The 15,700-nt window shown below is 40.3% G+C and overlaps 1 protein-coding gene across 1 annotated transcript in view; it reads right to left on the bottom strand.

The window, feature by feature from the left end:
- T265_11630 (hypothetical protein) overlaps positions 1-15,700 on the bottom strand; it is a gene marked incomplete at both ends in the record, with an annotated part of 42,057 nt that overhangs the window by 12,272 nt on the left and 14,085 nt on the right. Inside the window, 7 exons of the mRNA XM_009178334.1 lie at positions 341-460; positions 726-938; positions 2,958-3,142; positions 9,993-10,089; positions 12,260-12,391; positions 13,463-13,824; positions 14,917-15,184. Coding sequence (XP_009176598.1) covers positions 341-460; positions 726-938; positions 2,958-3,142; positions 9,993-10,089; positions 12,260-12,391; positions 13,463-13,824; positions 14,917-15,184 — 1,377 coding nt within the window. The remainder of the gene's footprint in view (positions 1-340; positions 461-725; positions 939-2,957; positions 3,143-9,992; positions 10,090-12,259; positions 12,392-13,462; positions 13,825-14,916; positions 15,185-15,700) is intronic.

Here is a 15,700-nt window from a genome sequence, read left to right as displayed (position 1 = left end):
CACATCATAGCTACTGCTTGTTACAATGGTCCACTTTGAGTCATATTAGAAAGACCGTCAGGTTAAAGATGGTCGCAGTGCAAACCTCTAATCTTGAGGATTTTTGGTAACATGTTCCGATGGAATGGAAGAAGACAAGAAACTAGTTAGTCAAGAATGCATTCACTCTAGAAATCAGGTTGGCTAAAGCACTAGTATTATCTACGAATGGTAATCGGCATGAAGCAACCAGTGGATGAAATATTGCACTTATGATTTCATGTTCCTAGAAGTTAACTTCTATGAACGTAATTAACAACTGACCACAATAAACAGATAAACTGAAGAAAGATAACTTGACCTTTTCTTTTAACTTTGCAATTTTTGCATTCTTCACCTTCGTATAAGTTTCTAGTGTCTTCTTATACTGGGCTAGTTCAAGTTCTAATTCTTTTCTTCTGGATGCCGCCATCTCTAAATCCTGAAAAAGTGGCAAGGAGACAAACTTGGAGTGAAATTTATTTGCTATATGTAGTGAATTCTTCTGTTTTTTTTTGTTAATTTAAGAAGCAACCAATGCCAAATTAGTGCATAAAATCTGACAACAATCACAACCAGACAATAAACAGCATTTCCAAGGCCCGCATGAGCAGAAAGATCGTTGACCAATGCTGAAAACGCCATTGAACAAAACGTCAAAAATAGTAGCTGTTAGACATAGTCACTGAACAATTTTCATAAGATACATTTTGCATAGACTGCAACTTTTTTTCCATTTCTTCTTGAACTAGTCGCTTCGAACTATCCCCGATTTCGGGCACAACCAATCGACCTGCGGGTCCGATTGCCATGTGTAACCGACCGCAAGAATTCCTCCGTAAGTTTGATAGTGACTGGTGCAACAAACGTAGCTCGTAAACCAAAGTTTGTAATGCTGTTTTTCGTTCGTTCCAGTGACTCTAGATGTTAAGAAACGAAAGCTCTTGTTTATTAATGAGATAGATGTTGAAGTTAGCTACTGGAAGCCTATTCATGACATGAATACTCGATATTACTTAAGGTTTAAAATGTAACACTATTCCTATCAAAAAGTATTGGGTCGGTTCTTAAAAGGTTTCTCTTTTATTTTTTATTGACATCACGAACTTTATTTCAGCAGCGCTGTCACTATAGAGACTTGCTTCAAGCCACACATAAGCGAACGCAGAGTCGTGAAACCGTTGACCAAATACTTAGTGTTGTAGATAATGCGATTTAAGTTAACCACCGAGTAATTCTGACAGATCCCTAGAAAGTACTAAGTGCATCGCACAGCATACTGCCTCTGGAAGCGGATATTTGTTTTTTTTGGCTGAGCCGTAAAAATGCCAGCAATCATGTTGTTACCCGTGATGCTTTTAGAGATAACGTTTTGCCTTGACTAGATACCCAATTTTACCACAGAATTGCCGAAATTAAAATTTTGGATTTTGTGGCATAATGTTAGGTGAATATTTCAGAATGCTGCAGAATCTTGCTGCAAAGAAATTCTATTTTTAAAGCCGAGCTATCCAAATCGTTGGTCGGCCAGGTTGAAATAACTTGCAAAGAATATTTTGACAGACACTACTTTTGCCAAGTGGCGAGGTAAGGCAACCATAAATACTAATGTCGCGCTTGCGACAACCACTAGCGTGCATGTCCTCGGGCCCCAAGGGGCATGTTGTTGGGAGTTATTTGGGTATGACCAAGTCCTGTGTGGCCGTAATGGAAGGCAAACAGTTAAAAGTACTTGAGAATTCGGAGGGATCTCGAACTACCCTATCAGTTGTGACATTCACCAGGGATGGTGAAAGACTGGTTGGGGCTCCTGTGTAGAAAAATACCGTTACTACGACGTGGCAATGAAAAAATGACCCAACTGATAATCAAGCGGTATGACCCAGATCATAGCACACAGATCGATCGCTTCTTGCAGACTGATCACCCTGTTATCATTTATTTTTGAAGAGCATGGTCACAAACATAAAATGTGAATGTAAACGATGAATGCGAAAGGGTGGCAGGAAAATATGGGAGAAACGAAAGAAACGCCTGATTCGAAACCATGCCAGTCTGATTAGATGAATCCCAAAGTATTTAAAAATTTTGATATGGAAACACGGGTCTTAAGACCAACTACGGAAGATAGGACAAACAATGCTGAATGCTCTTCAAGGCGCCGTAGGCCCTGGCACAGTCAAGACTCGCACATCAGGCACACAGTGTCCGTCATACTGGGTCTGGTGTGAGATTAAATGGCAGAAATATACATTCAACGCATGTGCCACGCATAGAAGTGTCATAAGTACGCAGAGAGCCCACAATGGCAAGCAAACACAAGTCACTGGCGGATTGAGCAGATTCCTCGATAAGAGATTATCATCGGTTGGTGAACCAAAAAGTCGACATCACAACCAATTACATGTAGGGCTGCGATGCGATAAACCTCCTTATCAAAATCACTTGGAAACCCATAGATCAACTGACAAACAGCTGTGGGAAGTGGACAAAAAACATCAAATTAATCATTTTTTTTAAGTCTTAGCCCTGAAACCCTTCTATCACTGGTTTGCTTTCATATGGATTCACCAAGGATGAAACAGAAAACCCTTGCAAAACACGTGTATACTTGTAGCAACGGTATTCTTCTCAGCTTAGTTCTCGGTCAAAACGAAGTCAGGAACAGTTGCACAGTGCTTCCTATATATAGTGTGGGTGGTTATAACTTTCTGGAAATTCTGACGTGTTCTGGACGCGCCATTGGCAACCGGCATTCGGCCTGAGTGCGAGTGATAAGAGGGATCCGTGTGGAATTCCGCCTAACAGTGCTGGAATTTGTCTAACCACTTTTCGAGTCTCAGCTACACTCAGGACATATGTACGATCCAGTGCGGTTCTTTAGCTATTGTCAGGTGCTAATGAGTTCACGATGACAGTCTACCATAAATTTGACTCACGACAGTGTCGCTGAAAAGCGAGTGTACTCGAAGTTCAAGTTGACGGCGCGAGGTCTCGTGTGAGAGGTTATTCATCCGCATATCCTCGGCTGCTTTCGTTAGCTTCTCTTCAAGAAGTATAATCTTGGCTTCTGATGCCTGAATCTTCTGGGCTCCAACTGAGAGGGTCGCCTCAGCTAGTTCCTCTGAAAACGACAGAAAAAAGTGTGGTGATATCCATGTTATCAACGTGTGCTTTTTTGTCATGACGCCTGATTAGTGTATGAGATGGGTTCTGATGTTACCGCATTAGTCGAGGCTGACAAGGAAAGTATAGTGTTCTGTTATTCTCTTCAAAAAGGTAGCCTGTGTGAGTGCGCGTTACATGTATACTGGATGGCCAAACAAAATAGGTCCTGAGTAACTCAGGAAACCTGAATTGTACGACTCGAAATTTTGCCCTGCACAAAAGCGTATTACCCATAACCAACTATCTTTTCCTCTTCCTTGAGCTAAAGCTGATTTATAAGGAAACAAGAAAGATGGTACAAAATATCGTAGAGATTCTATTGTTTGGTAAAGCGGTGGCACAAAAATGCTTGTGTTCACTCTTTAGATGGCCTTGATGCAAAATAACACTCCAGTCGAGAAGATTGTCTTCCGTTGCTTTAGAAAGTTTTAGTAGGAATATACACGAATGATAAGATTGCATCAGTTCTTTTCAAAAGATTATTGTTCGTTGCTTTATGATAGCCATTTTCAGTAGGAAAAACGTGCTAACGTCGATTAAATTGTGAGGTGCCATTTGAGTAGACCCCATAAAAACGACCGAGAGGATCGAATCCTGATTGTGAATGTGTACGTTTGCATGTAAAATTTGAGGACTTACTGGTGTTCATTGGTGAGTGGTCACAAACTTTTAAGAATTTATATCACCTCATCCCATCTTGAAAATTCTTTTTTTCCTGTGCAACAGATCTGTTCAATTTTATCCCTTATCTCAACAAGCCGAAAGGAACACCAGTCAGACAAAAGTGATGTAGATAAACTCGTCGTCGAAAGGTGATGTCACATTCCTGGTTCTGCGGAGACTGACGTTACTATGTGGGGGGAAGGTTAACAATTAGCAGCAAGTGGCGAGGTAAGGCAACCATAAATACTAATGTCGCGCTTGCGACAACCACTAGCGTGCATGTCCTCGGGCCCCAAGGGGCATGTTGTTGGGAGTTATTTGGGTATGACCAAGTCCTGTGTGGCCGTAATGGAAGGCAAACAGTTAAAAGTACTTGAGAATTCGGAGGGATCTCGAACTACCCTATCAGTTGTGACATTCACCAGGGATGGTGAAAGACTGGTTGGGGCTCCTGTGTAGAAAAATACCGTTACTACGACGTGGCAATGAAAAAATGACCCAACTGATAATCAAGCGGTATGACCCAGATCATAGCACACAGATCGATCGCTTCTTGCAGACTGATCACCCTGTTATCATTTATTTTTGAAGAGCATGGTCACAAACATAAAATGTGAATGTAAACGATGAATGCGAAAGGGTGGCAGGAAAATATGGGAGAAACGAAAGAAACGCCTGATTCGAAACCATGCCAGTCTGATTAGATGAATCCCAAAGTATTTAAAAATTTTGATATGGAAACACGGGTCTTAAGACCAACTACGGAAGATAGGACAAACAATGCTGAATGCTCTTCAAGGCGCGGTAGGCGCTGGCACAGTCAAGACTCGCACATCAGGCACACAGTGTCCGTCATACTGGGTCTGGTGTGAGATTAAATGGCAGAAATATACATTCAACGCATGTGCCACGCATAGAAGTGTCATAAGTACGCAGAGAGCCCACAATGGCAAGCAAACACAAGTCACTGACTGCTACCCAGAGGGAAGTCCCAGTTCAATAACAGCCTTAGCGGATTGAGGAAAGCAGATTCCTCGATAAGAGATTATCATCGGTTGGTGAACCAAAAAGTCGACATCACAACCAATTACATGTAGGGCTGCGATATTCAAAACCTCCTTATCAAAATCACTTGGAAACCCATAGATCAACTGACAAACAGCTGTGGGAAGTGGACAAAAAACATCAAATTAATCATTTTTTTTAAGTCTTAGCCCTGAAACCCTTCTATCACTGGTTTGCTTTCATATGGATTCACCAAGGATGAAACAGAAAACCCTTGCAAAACACGTGTATACTTGTAGCAACGGTATTCTTCTCAGCTTAGTTCTCGGTCAAAACGAAGTCAGGAACAGTTGCACAGTGCTTCCTATATATAGTGTGGGTGGTTATAACTTTCTGGAAATTCTGACGTGTTCTGGACGCGCCATTGGCAACCGGCATTCGGCCTGAGTGCGAGTGATAAGAGGGATCCGTGTGGAATTCCGCCTAACAGTGCTGGAATTTGTCTAACCACTTTTCGAGTCTCAGCTACACTCAGGACATATGTACGATCCAGTGCGGTTCTTTAGCTATTGTCAGGTGCTAATGAGTTCACGATGACAGTCTACCATAAATTTGACTCACGACAGTGTCGCTGAAAAGCGAGTGTACTCGAAGTTCAAGTTGACGGCGCGAGGTCTCGTGTGAGAGGTTATTCATCCGCATATCCTCGGCTGCTTTCGTTAGCTTCTCTTCAAGAAGTATAATCTTGGCTTCTGATGCCTGAATCTTCTGGGCTCCAACTGAGAGGGTCGCCTCAGCTAGTTCCTCTGAAAACGACAGAAAAAAGTGTGGTGATATCCATGTTATCAACGTGTGCTTTTTTGTCATGACGCCTGATTAGTGTATGAGATGGGTTCTGATGTTACCGCATTAGTCGAGGCTGACAAGGAAAGTATAGTGTTCTGTTATTCTCTTCAAAAAGGTAGCCTGTGTGAGTGCGCGTTACATGTATACTGGATGGCCAAACAAAATAGGTCCTGAGTAACTCAGGAAACCTGAATTGTACGACTCGAAATTTTGCCCTGCACAAAAGCGTATTACCCATAACCAACTATCTTTTCCTCTTCCTTGAGCTAAAGCTGATTTATAAGGAAACAAGAAAGATGGTACAAAATATCGTAGAGATTCTATTGTTTGGTAAAGCGGTGGCACAAAAATGCTTGTGTTCACTCTTTAGATGGCCTTGATGCAAAATAACACTCCAGTCGAGAAGATTGTCTTCCGTTGCTTTAGAAAGTTTTAGTAGGAATATACACGAATGATAAGATTGCATCAGTTCTTTTCAAAAGATTATTGTTCGTTGCTTTATGATAGCCATTTTCAGTAGGAAAAACGTGCTAACGTCGATTAAATTGTGAGGTGCCATTTGAGTAGACCCCATAAAAACGACCGAGAGGATCGAATCCTGATTGTGAATGTGTACGTTTGCATGTAAAATTTGAGGACTTACTGGTGTTCATTGGTGAGTGGTCACAAACTTTTAAGAATTTATATCACCTCATCCCATCTTGAAAATTCTTTTTTTCCTGTGCAACAGATCTGTTCAATTTTATCCCTTATCTCAACAAGCCGAAAGGAACACCAGTCAGACAAAAGTGATGTAGATAAACTCGTCGTCGAAAGGTGATGTCACATTCCTGGTTCTGCGGAGACTGACGTTACTATGTGGGGGGAAGGTTAACAATTAGCAGCAGACGCTCTGGTGAAATGGGCATCATGAAAAGTAACCGCCCAGAGAAGGAAAGTTTCATATTCCAGCCAGAAATGGCTTTGATTCTACAAACGTTTTCAAAAGCTCGTTAGATTTCAGGCTAGGTTAAACTTCAATCTAATTCAGCTTTTAAGTGTTTTGCCAAACTGGTGAAAAAACGGGTATTTTTTCTCGTTCATATTGCAGGCTAGTATCACCTCACTGATTCCCTTGAGTTAGGTAGCAGCCTAATTGACGGCGTGAGCCTTCGATTGAGTCATAAGATATCAAGTAAGAGTGCTGACCACCGCTCACTTCATTGCTGTACTGCTTTGTATGTCATGCTTAAATGGTGCCTTCTGCCGAGACTGGAATCTGAGGCAGTAGTTCGGTTTCCTTTATGTTGCATGCTCCACCCGAGTGGTCCTTCACCAGTAACAGGTGGTTTTTGACTCGTTCAGTTTTACTGACCGCAGCTTACAAACTATATGACGAGATTTTGAACAGTCAGCGGCGCGCTAGTGCCATGGTAAATGCAACATCTCTGGACAACTGGGAAGTGGTCCTCGATGTTTACCAAATGGTTACTTCACCTTATAAATAGTCAGCAGAACTCATATTGTGGGTAGTTTAGGGGATTCGAGGACGCTTCCCCGTTTCAGTTATTGACATCATACCATTTGGACACGGGTAGCTGTCGGGCGATATTCTTTGGTTATACCTAGGCGGGGAGTATCATCACTATACTCCACTGATGCAAATGACTTCAGGTAATCCGGTGTTAACTGGCTCCCCAAGTAAAGCACCTAAGATAGGCAGCCCCCTTTATTTCAACTTGTTTTCCGCCTACACGGACTTAGAAACCAAAGTGAACACAACTTCCGATAACTTTTGAACGAATGATTTTCTCCGGTATATCTACCCATTCTCGAAATTATTTTCGCCCCAATTGAGCAAGTCATCCATAACTAAGAAACTACACTGTCTCTTTATGTTACGTCCACTACTCACTGAATCCGAATTAACTACCATGTATCAGAGGCAAAAAAGACCGTCACAAAGATCGAGATGTCAGCTAGAAGAATGACGATACATATTATATACATAACTTGTTCAAATGTATTATTTACACGGTAAAAACAAGGCAGAAATTTCACAGCGTTCCACGATCAAATCAACAAATCCGCCTTCGTACAGTTATTCCCATAACCTCTAATTAAGATATTTGGAGGCCATAGGCATAACATCTCGTGCAATAGTTTACTGCGATAAAAACTCCATTAACATTGCATTTTTCTACAAGTAGATACCACAAACGAAAGTCAAAGTTCAACATCTGTTTGCACCATAGTCGACATTAACATTTTGAAAACAAATTTATCTAAACATTACGGTGTGTTAGTATTGTGCAGGGCGATACGTTTCTCTCCTTCTTGTGAAGCAACTCAGGTTCGATAAAAGGTACGTAATATTACACGAACAAAAAACAAAATTGATTACACGTCCTCATTGAAATAATTTGACTCGAAAATGGAAATGCCGGATGCTTTCAGGTTATCGAATCTCAGAAGAGGTCACTTTCCCTAGAGAATCCGCAACTTCCTCTGATTAAATACGGTCCCATACAAGATAGACCATGAATACGAATGCCACACATCCCACAAAAAATAAAACAAGGGTTCTGAACGATGTAGACCGTAATGCGATTTCAGCACCGATATGTCTTGTTGACAAGTAACAGCTAGCTTATTCTTGTAAATCCAGCTGATCTCTAGTGTCAACGTCAATTGCAGGAACAGATTAGCACCAGATAAATGCGTACCTAAAACGGACACAAATGAGGTTAACTCTGTCGTTGCTATTTGCATGGCTTTGGTCTTGTCTGTCGCTTGCTTACCATGGCAGGTGCCATTTATTGGTTTTAAAAGATATTCATAATGACTTCGGATACCCGGTGGGAATAAGTCATTGTTCAGGTTAAAAATCAAATTTTGTCGCACCGTTAGTTTGCAAGCACGGGGCCGGGAACTCCAAAACGTGGTTCCTGAAGAGGTGTGTAAAGCTTGTGTCATACAGCGCAGTAAGGAGGACGTGATATTGCAAAATTTCTAATCTAAAATGAAGTTGTACACCAGAGAAGCGATTATCTTCATGAGAATTTTCTGGATAGTTGTGAGACATTATGTGAGTATCTTTTGCAAGTTGGTGCCATTCGATATTATGACACTGCCGTCACTCAGGTGCAGTGAACAGGTGCATTGTACAATAACAATATGTACAGCGCACAAAATACTTGAATAAAAGCTATCCAACACATTGTGAAGTGTAATCAGTACCTTCTGATATGACATGTTCAGGCGGACATAATAAGGCAAACCGACAACAAAACGCCGAATAATTTTCAATAAAGCACATGCGAGTTTCCATAAGTCTTGTAAACTTCAACAACTTAGTATACTGAAGTTGTTCAAAAACTACTACAATACGAATTAATGAGAGAAAAATTGAAATGAAAATTACATTGTCTTTTAGTTGGTAACAGATTTTTTCAGTCGTCCCATATCAACGCTCCAAGGGAGAACATGTTGATTTGTTTGTACGTCTCTCCCAGAGACTTTTGCGCCAATTCGGATTTCTGTGGCACCTAGGCATACTGATTACCGAAGAAATTCCAAAAATTTAGAAAACTAGGCATCACACTAAAAATAAGGCTTATTTCAGCAAGACTAATTACAGCTATGTGACGTTCATCGAGCTGAGCGCGCTTGTACCCGGGAAAAGGACATGAAGATATGACATCTAGTACTGGTGCTATGACGCATTAAAAACCACTGATTCTCTGCATGTAGCAAGTTGAAATGAGCCACATTCAACCCGCAGGATAGTTCGTAACGGTACAGGTACCTAATATTTTCGTGCATGCGTAAACAAAAACCTAAATGGCATCAGAATAAGCGGATAGTTTACGGTATTTTCAATTCTAAAGGATACATGGGCATAGCATATTTGAACTCACCAGGTATGGTCTCCTGCGACTCGTTACGCGACTCACACAAAAGTTACACTTCTTTGACCACTGTTTGAACTAAGGTTTTGGTCAACTTAGTCCAAGATAAAACCCATTACTTGAAGACTGGAGCATCAGTATGATACTAACTCCGTAAGACATGTATAGACTCGGGCAGACCGGGTTTTAAGGAAGGAAAATTTAAGTGACGGAAAACTTGTAGGAAACTGATGATCACTGTACATAAAATGCACCATTCACAACTTGGACAAAACTTAATACGGCTTAAAATCATTTTACCGCGAATGCTCACAAAAGTTAGTGCTTTCTGAAGGTAAATGCAGGCTAAATGCGTAAATCTGAAGGTAGCTTGCGTACAGCACTTCATATTGCAGCACTTACTTTTCAGTGTGCACAGTTGTTCTTCAGCAGACTGAAGTTTCCTTCTAAAATCATTTCGCTCCTTTTGTAGCATTTTCTCTTTGGCTTCGCTTTGAAGCTGTTCGAAGAGTCGATCGAGTGATTTCGATTTTAAGAATGTCCAATCATTAATTTTTTGGTAAAGCAGTCTGAAATACTTTCACTGTATTAACCTTGTAAATGTTACATTACGGCAAAGATTACACTGGATTTTGATTCAAGAAGCAGGACGTCAATAAGACCCTTTGCGCAAGTTACACACATTTAATGATGTTAGCTTTCAACACACCCTTATGTAAATGTTTAGCGCCGGAACCCAGTTTATTCGTTTTTGGTGGCGTAGGCATACCTACCGGGTATGCCTCTGTCAAGATATCACTGCGTAATAAGGAAAGAATCGCTGTCCATGCTTGGAGCTTCTCAATGATCGAAAAGTATTGTATAATCCAAAAGAGCCTCTGATGACTTCATACGAAAGCCTCAGGATATTCTCCAGGACCTAAGACCAACCTCAGTTTCGAATTCGACGATTTTCCTTGAGAAGTGTCACTGCAAAGATTTTACAAGTTCACGCACAAAATTTTTATGATATACCTATACGCAACTAAAGAAAAAAATAACTGTTAGAACTAATTGATATGCGTGTAGAATAATGCGTTTCATGCGGGCAGAATTTTTTATACGAACATCATCACAAATAGCGAACTGCCCTCATTTGAAAACCAATTTGGTTTTTCAGGAAAATCACCAGGGACCCAGCTGAATCTCTCCTTTGAGTCTTCTGCTATACCGAACTGTTTGAAAATTTGTGTAGTTTGCTAATTTCGTGCAACCTGGGTTAAATTACAGCATAAGGTTGATGAGTACTCGGGGACTACGTCTGCTTGATGAACCCAAAGAAGGGTGAGACCGGTCATGGGCTGTCAGAGAGTTTTCAGCAGCCTCATGAGTAGTAAATTATTAAAAATAAATATTTCCTTATCATTATATTATTATTATTTGTCATTTCTTATAAACGTCTTTTCCAGCTGAAAGATTTTGCTTTAAATCTTAGAAGACGCATTTCAACTGCCAAACTATAAGGCACGGCTTTTACAACCACGCATAGCCGGAAGTTGTGACACCAAGATTTGGGATCAAATGTATTCATTTCCTTTTCGTCAGTAATTTTTATCCGACCAAAAGCATCACTGCGTTCGGATCCTAGGAACTAACTTTCTTTGGTTGAAAATTCTCCAATCGTGTAGAAAAAGAGTGAGCTATTTGAATATATGGGTAAAATCAGGTTACTAGTATATTTCATTGCATCATGGTTACATTATAATAATAGTAATAATAATAATAATAAATAACGGAAATTAGTTAGTGTACCATCATCGGTTGTTAAAATCACGAAACTGCTAATTTGGCACAGGTTACTCGGAAGTAGTGACAAAACAATCTGTCACATTTTCATAATGAGGTGAACCTGTTGCTAGTAGTAATTCTCAAAAAGGATGAAATTGTTCTTCCCTTGGTTCGTAAGCATTGGTCTCAGCATGTTTACATGTATCACTATGATCTTCGTTAGTGTTTCCATCATCATCATTATCATCATCATCAGCAGCAGCAGCAGCCAGTGACAGCAGCATTAGTATTATAGATTAGCTCTTCATTGCCGTACCGAAGTGTCAAACGAAAGCAGCACAGCGCAGTCTATAACAGATATCCGAGGTGTTCACGCAAGAACACTCGACCAAAAAATTTTCCGACCCAATTTTTTGCACATTATAGCGTGTAGAAGTCTGCCAATTTTCTATAGCACCCATGTTGTGCCATTTCCTGCAAAATAAAAACAAAAAACAGGTACCTTATGTTATCCAACCTTTTGTAGTTGGATTTGTACCATGGACGTTTCGCTCAGTAAGTTCGCTCTCTAACGACTGCGCTACTTCTAGCACATGCGTCAAAATGCATCATTAACATGACCACTGGTAAACAATATGAACTAATATGAACTATCGCCAACTTTTAAAGTATCCTCAAGCATAATCTAAATATTTGCAAGCCGGAATCACTTGGTAGTGCGATAAACATTGAGAAATGTGAACCTAATTTGCCGCATCCACCTGATGGGTTTCAACTGGCACAGAACACGTGAAATCACCTTCAGAATCAACCACGTACGTTTCAAAGTTGTATCTCAAATTGTTTTTGCCCAAACAGCAAAATATTATAGTTTATATGGCTGGACTCCCGGATAAACCCACCTCTCGTCTTTTAGAATTATCAGCGCGCTCTTCCAATACCCTCTTCTCTTCAGTCAACGTCAGTAATGCATTTGAAGTGTCCTGAAGTTGTTTCCGGTATTTTTCTTCCAACCGGACAACATTTTCTTTTTCCTGTCAAATAAAACCGTAAACTTGCAGTTCTCATCAATCACAACTTTGGACCTTCCATCGATGTTGGTTAAACGAACTCACAAAACAATCGAGAACAGGGGAAGTCTTATCTGACAGACCGTTTCAGCTGCTAGAAAGCTGGAGGTTACGTTACTATTTCACGTGAAAGATACAAATAGATCTAGGTTGTTTAAAACTTTATTGAAATATTGAATTACGCTCAAGAGTCTCTGATGTAAGTTGAAACTCATTTCAGATTTTTTTCATGGTTTTGATTTCCGGAACACTCTACAGCATGACGGACCAACCCGTTGCGCCGGCCATCGTCCAAGTGTCTCAATGTCAGTCAGTTTTAAAAAATGTGCGGGCTTCACATAAGCTATTTATCTGGGTAAACCAGTAAATGAGCCATGTAATTCTTTCGTAGTACAACAATCTCAAAACAGCACACCTCGTCCAAGGTAAGGAATCAAGTTTGATACCCAATAGGATGCAAAATTTCATAGCACCGTCGATTGATGTTCATCATGTAAACTGTTAGGATGCAAAAATGGATGATGATTGATGAGGAAATAAAGAGTGGGTTTTATAGCATGGGAGTAAAGGCGCATAACCAGCGAATGTCAGTTAACTCATACCTGGACAACAAACGCTGTAGCATGGATCCCACAGGCGATCGACCAGGATTCAATAATTCTTACTTAGAAAAAAAGTCTTGCCGAAAAATCCTCAGCTTAGAGTTAGGCACTGTTGTCTGTTATCATAATTGCCTTTTAGATCTGTCGTATCAGCCGGCGCGTGTTCATTTGGTTCATAGATTGTTTGTTTAATGCAGATTATCTGTACGTAATTTGTCATGGTTTCAAAACACAAGACCAACTTCATCAACTTCAAACCCCTTGTTCACGAAGCAAATACCTGATAAAAAGATCAGTGAGTGGTGTTGTCAAATAAATAGTGTGTTCAAAATAATCTCAGACAGGCCCAACTCGCTCTGCAGCGATGTGTTTAACCAAGCAACGTATAGAGGTTATTTTTCAACGAAAGTACGGGCAGCTAAATATTACTCACTTCATTGAGCAGAGCCTTCAGATTTGTTATTTCAAGATTGGATGAATTTTGGACCCTTCCAAATATTGCCTTCATGTCTCCCAGGATTCTTTCGTGATTACGTCTTTCAGCCTCCAACAGCGCTTGCCACCTTTGGTTTGCCGCAAACTCGACGGACTTTCTAAACTCCTGCATAGTCGTTTCGTTAGTTTCCTCACGTTTCTCGGTCAAAATCTTTAATTTATCATTAGTTAGTGTTAGGTCCTCTCTGAGGAGCACGATGATTGCTTCCTTTTTCGCAACGTCCTTTCGTGACTGATCCAGTTCATCTGACAGACTCTTGACAAGTCTCTCGTGTTTTGAAACTAATTCCTTTTTATCCGCTTCAGAAAACACATAAAAGATGGTTGGAAGGTTGAAAATTACTAAGAATAGGAAGACGGTGAAAAATATTGTTGAAACAGGATTCGTTGAAGGTGAGAAGAAAACATGAATTCAAACGGGTTTGGTAGACAGTTTCGCTCTTGAAACAAAAGTTTCGTCAGGCCAAATGATCAGGCTAACAAGCTCACTAAAGTGCAGAATCAGTCAATGAGACTTCTTACAACTAGCTGATTTAATCGTCGGATGCCAATTGAAAGTTATCGTGTCTTGGTTAGTTTGTATGGCTAACACACAGATGAGTTTGCTCCTTTCTTTTCCGGTTTTTGATGGAATTTTCCCCTTGTGTATCGTTCGTTTTGTTTGTGTTATTGTGTTTGCGTTGTTCTGTGTATGTTGAGAGTTCCTAGGGGAGCTTAACTGGGGCCGGAGTATTAAGTGGATTTTTCTCTGTACTTCACTAAACATCGAAATGTGGATACTATTTAGTATGCACAAAAAGTATCGTTTTAAATAATCTTGACTTATGCTGGCATCATAATGACCAAAATCTACTTAAGGGACATTGTTGTGAGAAACAGAATCCCGTAAGTGAATTTCTGAAAGAAGTATGAGTTGTTTCCTTTCATAGAGTTTCCTCGGACAGACCTTTGGACAAACTCAGATGAACTGTTTTCACTAATCAGGGGGACCAACTTCAAATTGGCTCGCAGCAACCCGAAATATCTATCTACCACGATGTTTAAGGATCGGTGAACCTGACAGCACTCACCAAGCCTTGAATGGGCAAGTGAACGCACAAGAGACCATTTCAGACGTAATGAAATCCAACCAACTCAACCTTCCAGGGATCCTGCCAACCACTGAATTATGCTTGTCCAATATTTGCGTGTTACTAACGAATCCAGTTGCTTCATAACCCGTCGGGCTTAAGGAATACATTGTACTTATGTGTAAAGTCTTTAAAACTACCCTGCTTGCTCACTAATTTAACACTGTTAAGACCACGTCAAACTACAACTCCGCGTGATACTTCCTGGTTTTAAAGATTACTTTAAAAAACAGTCCTTTCTGATCAACCAAATTTAATGTACCTTCGTATTTTCCCTCAAGGCTCTTACTGCGTTGCTCAAGTTCCTCAAGTTGAAATTTCAAGTGATTGTTTTCTTCGACAATATGGTTCACGTTTGGGCATTTATGTTCTTTAACTTGTGTAGTCGCGATATCCAAAGCGGCCTTGTAACCGAGATTTTCCCCTGCGAGTTCGTCTAGTGAAGTTTGCAGTGTTTTTATCTTCCTTTTGAGAGAATTCTCCATATTTTCTTTCTCAGTGTTAGATTCTGCCAATTTCTCTTCATATAGCTGAATAAGAAAGATTGAGTCTAACTAAATGAAACGTTCCAATGTAAGAAAGAAAGCGACAGGTTGATTTGTTTTGTGCTCACCTGTTCTCGCAAAGAGCGCTTTGAAAAACAGAAATTCCACTTTGTAGCAGGAAAAAATCATGGTACATAATATCTTGCGTCTTCCAGTCTCGAAGCTATCCAAGAGGTAGTTTTTGGTTTACAAAACTTTACACCACATAACTAAGCCAAAAACAAGACAGTAATGTTATTTGCATTCGATCCAGATTTCGCAATAAATGGATGATGCATACAATGCTTCTACCGCACTAACCAGAATGCCCATGTGGTCTTCTGAAAGTAGTTTAGCTTGATCGTCTGTTTACCCTAGGCTACGGTGAGGGTTATGTGTTTCTAATGGGAGCCTGATGAGGCAACATAAGAAACACCACTTTTTAAGTATACAGGACAATAAAACTTGTTACATTCTCGGTCTTATCGTGATATTTCTGGTGCATATATATATATATATATA

Source organism: Opisthorchis viverrini, assembly GCF_000715545.1.
Source record: "Opisthorchis viverrini unplaced genomic scaffold opera_v5_548, whole genome shotgun sequence".
In the NCBI taxonomy this organism is placed as follows: Eukaryota; Metazoa; Platyhelminthes; class Trematoda; order Opisthorchiida; family Opisthorchiidae; genus Opisthorchis; species Opisthorchis viverrini.
Note: the sequence above shows the minus strand (reverse complement) of the source record. Positions and strands in the feature narration are given on the sequence as shown.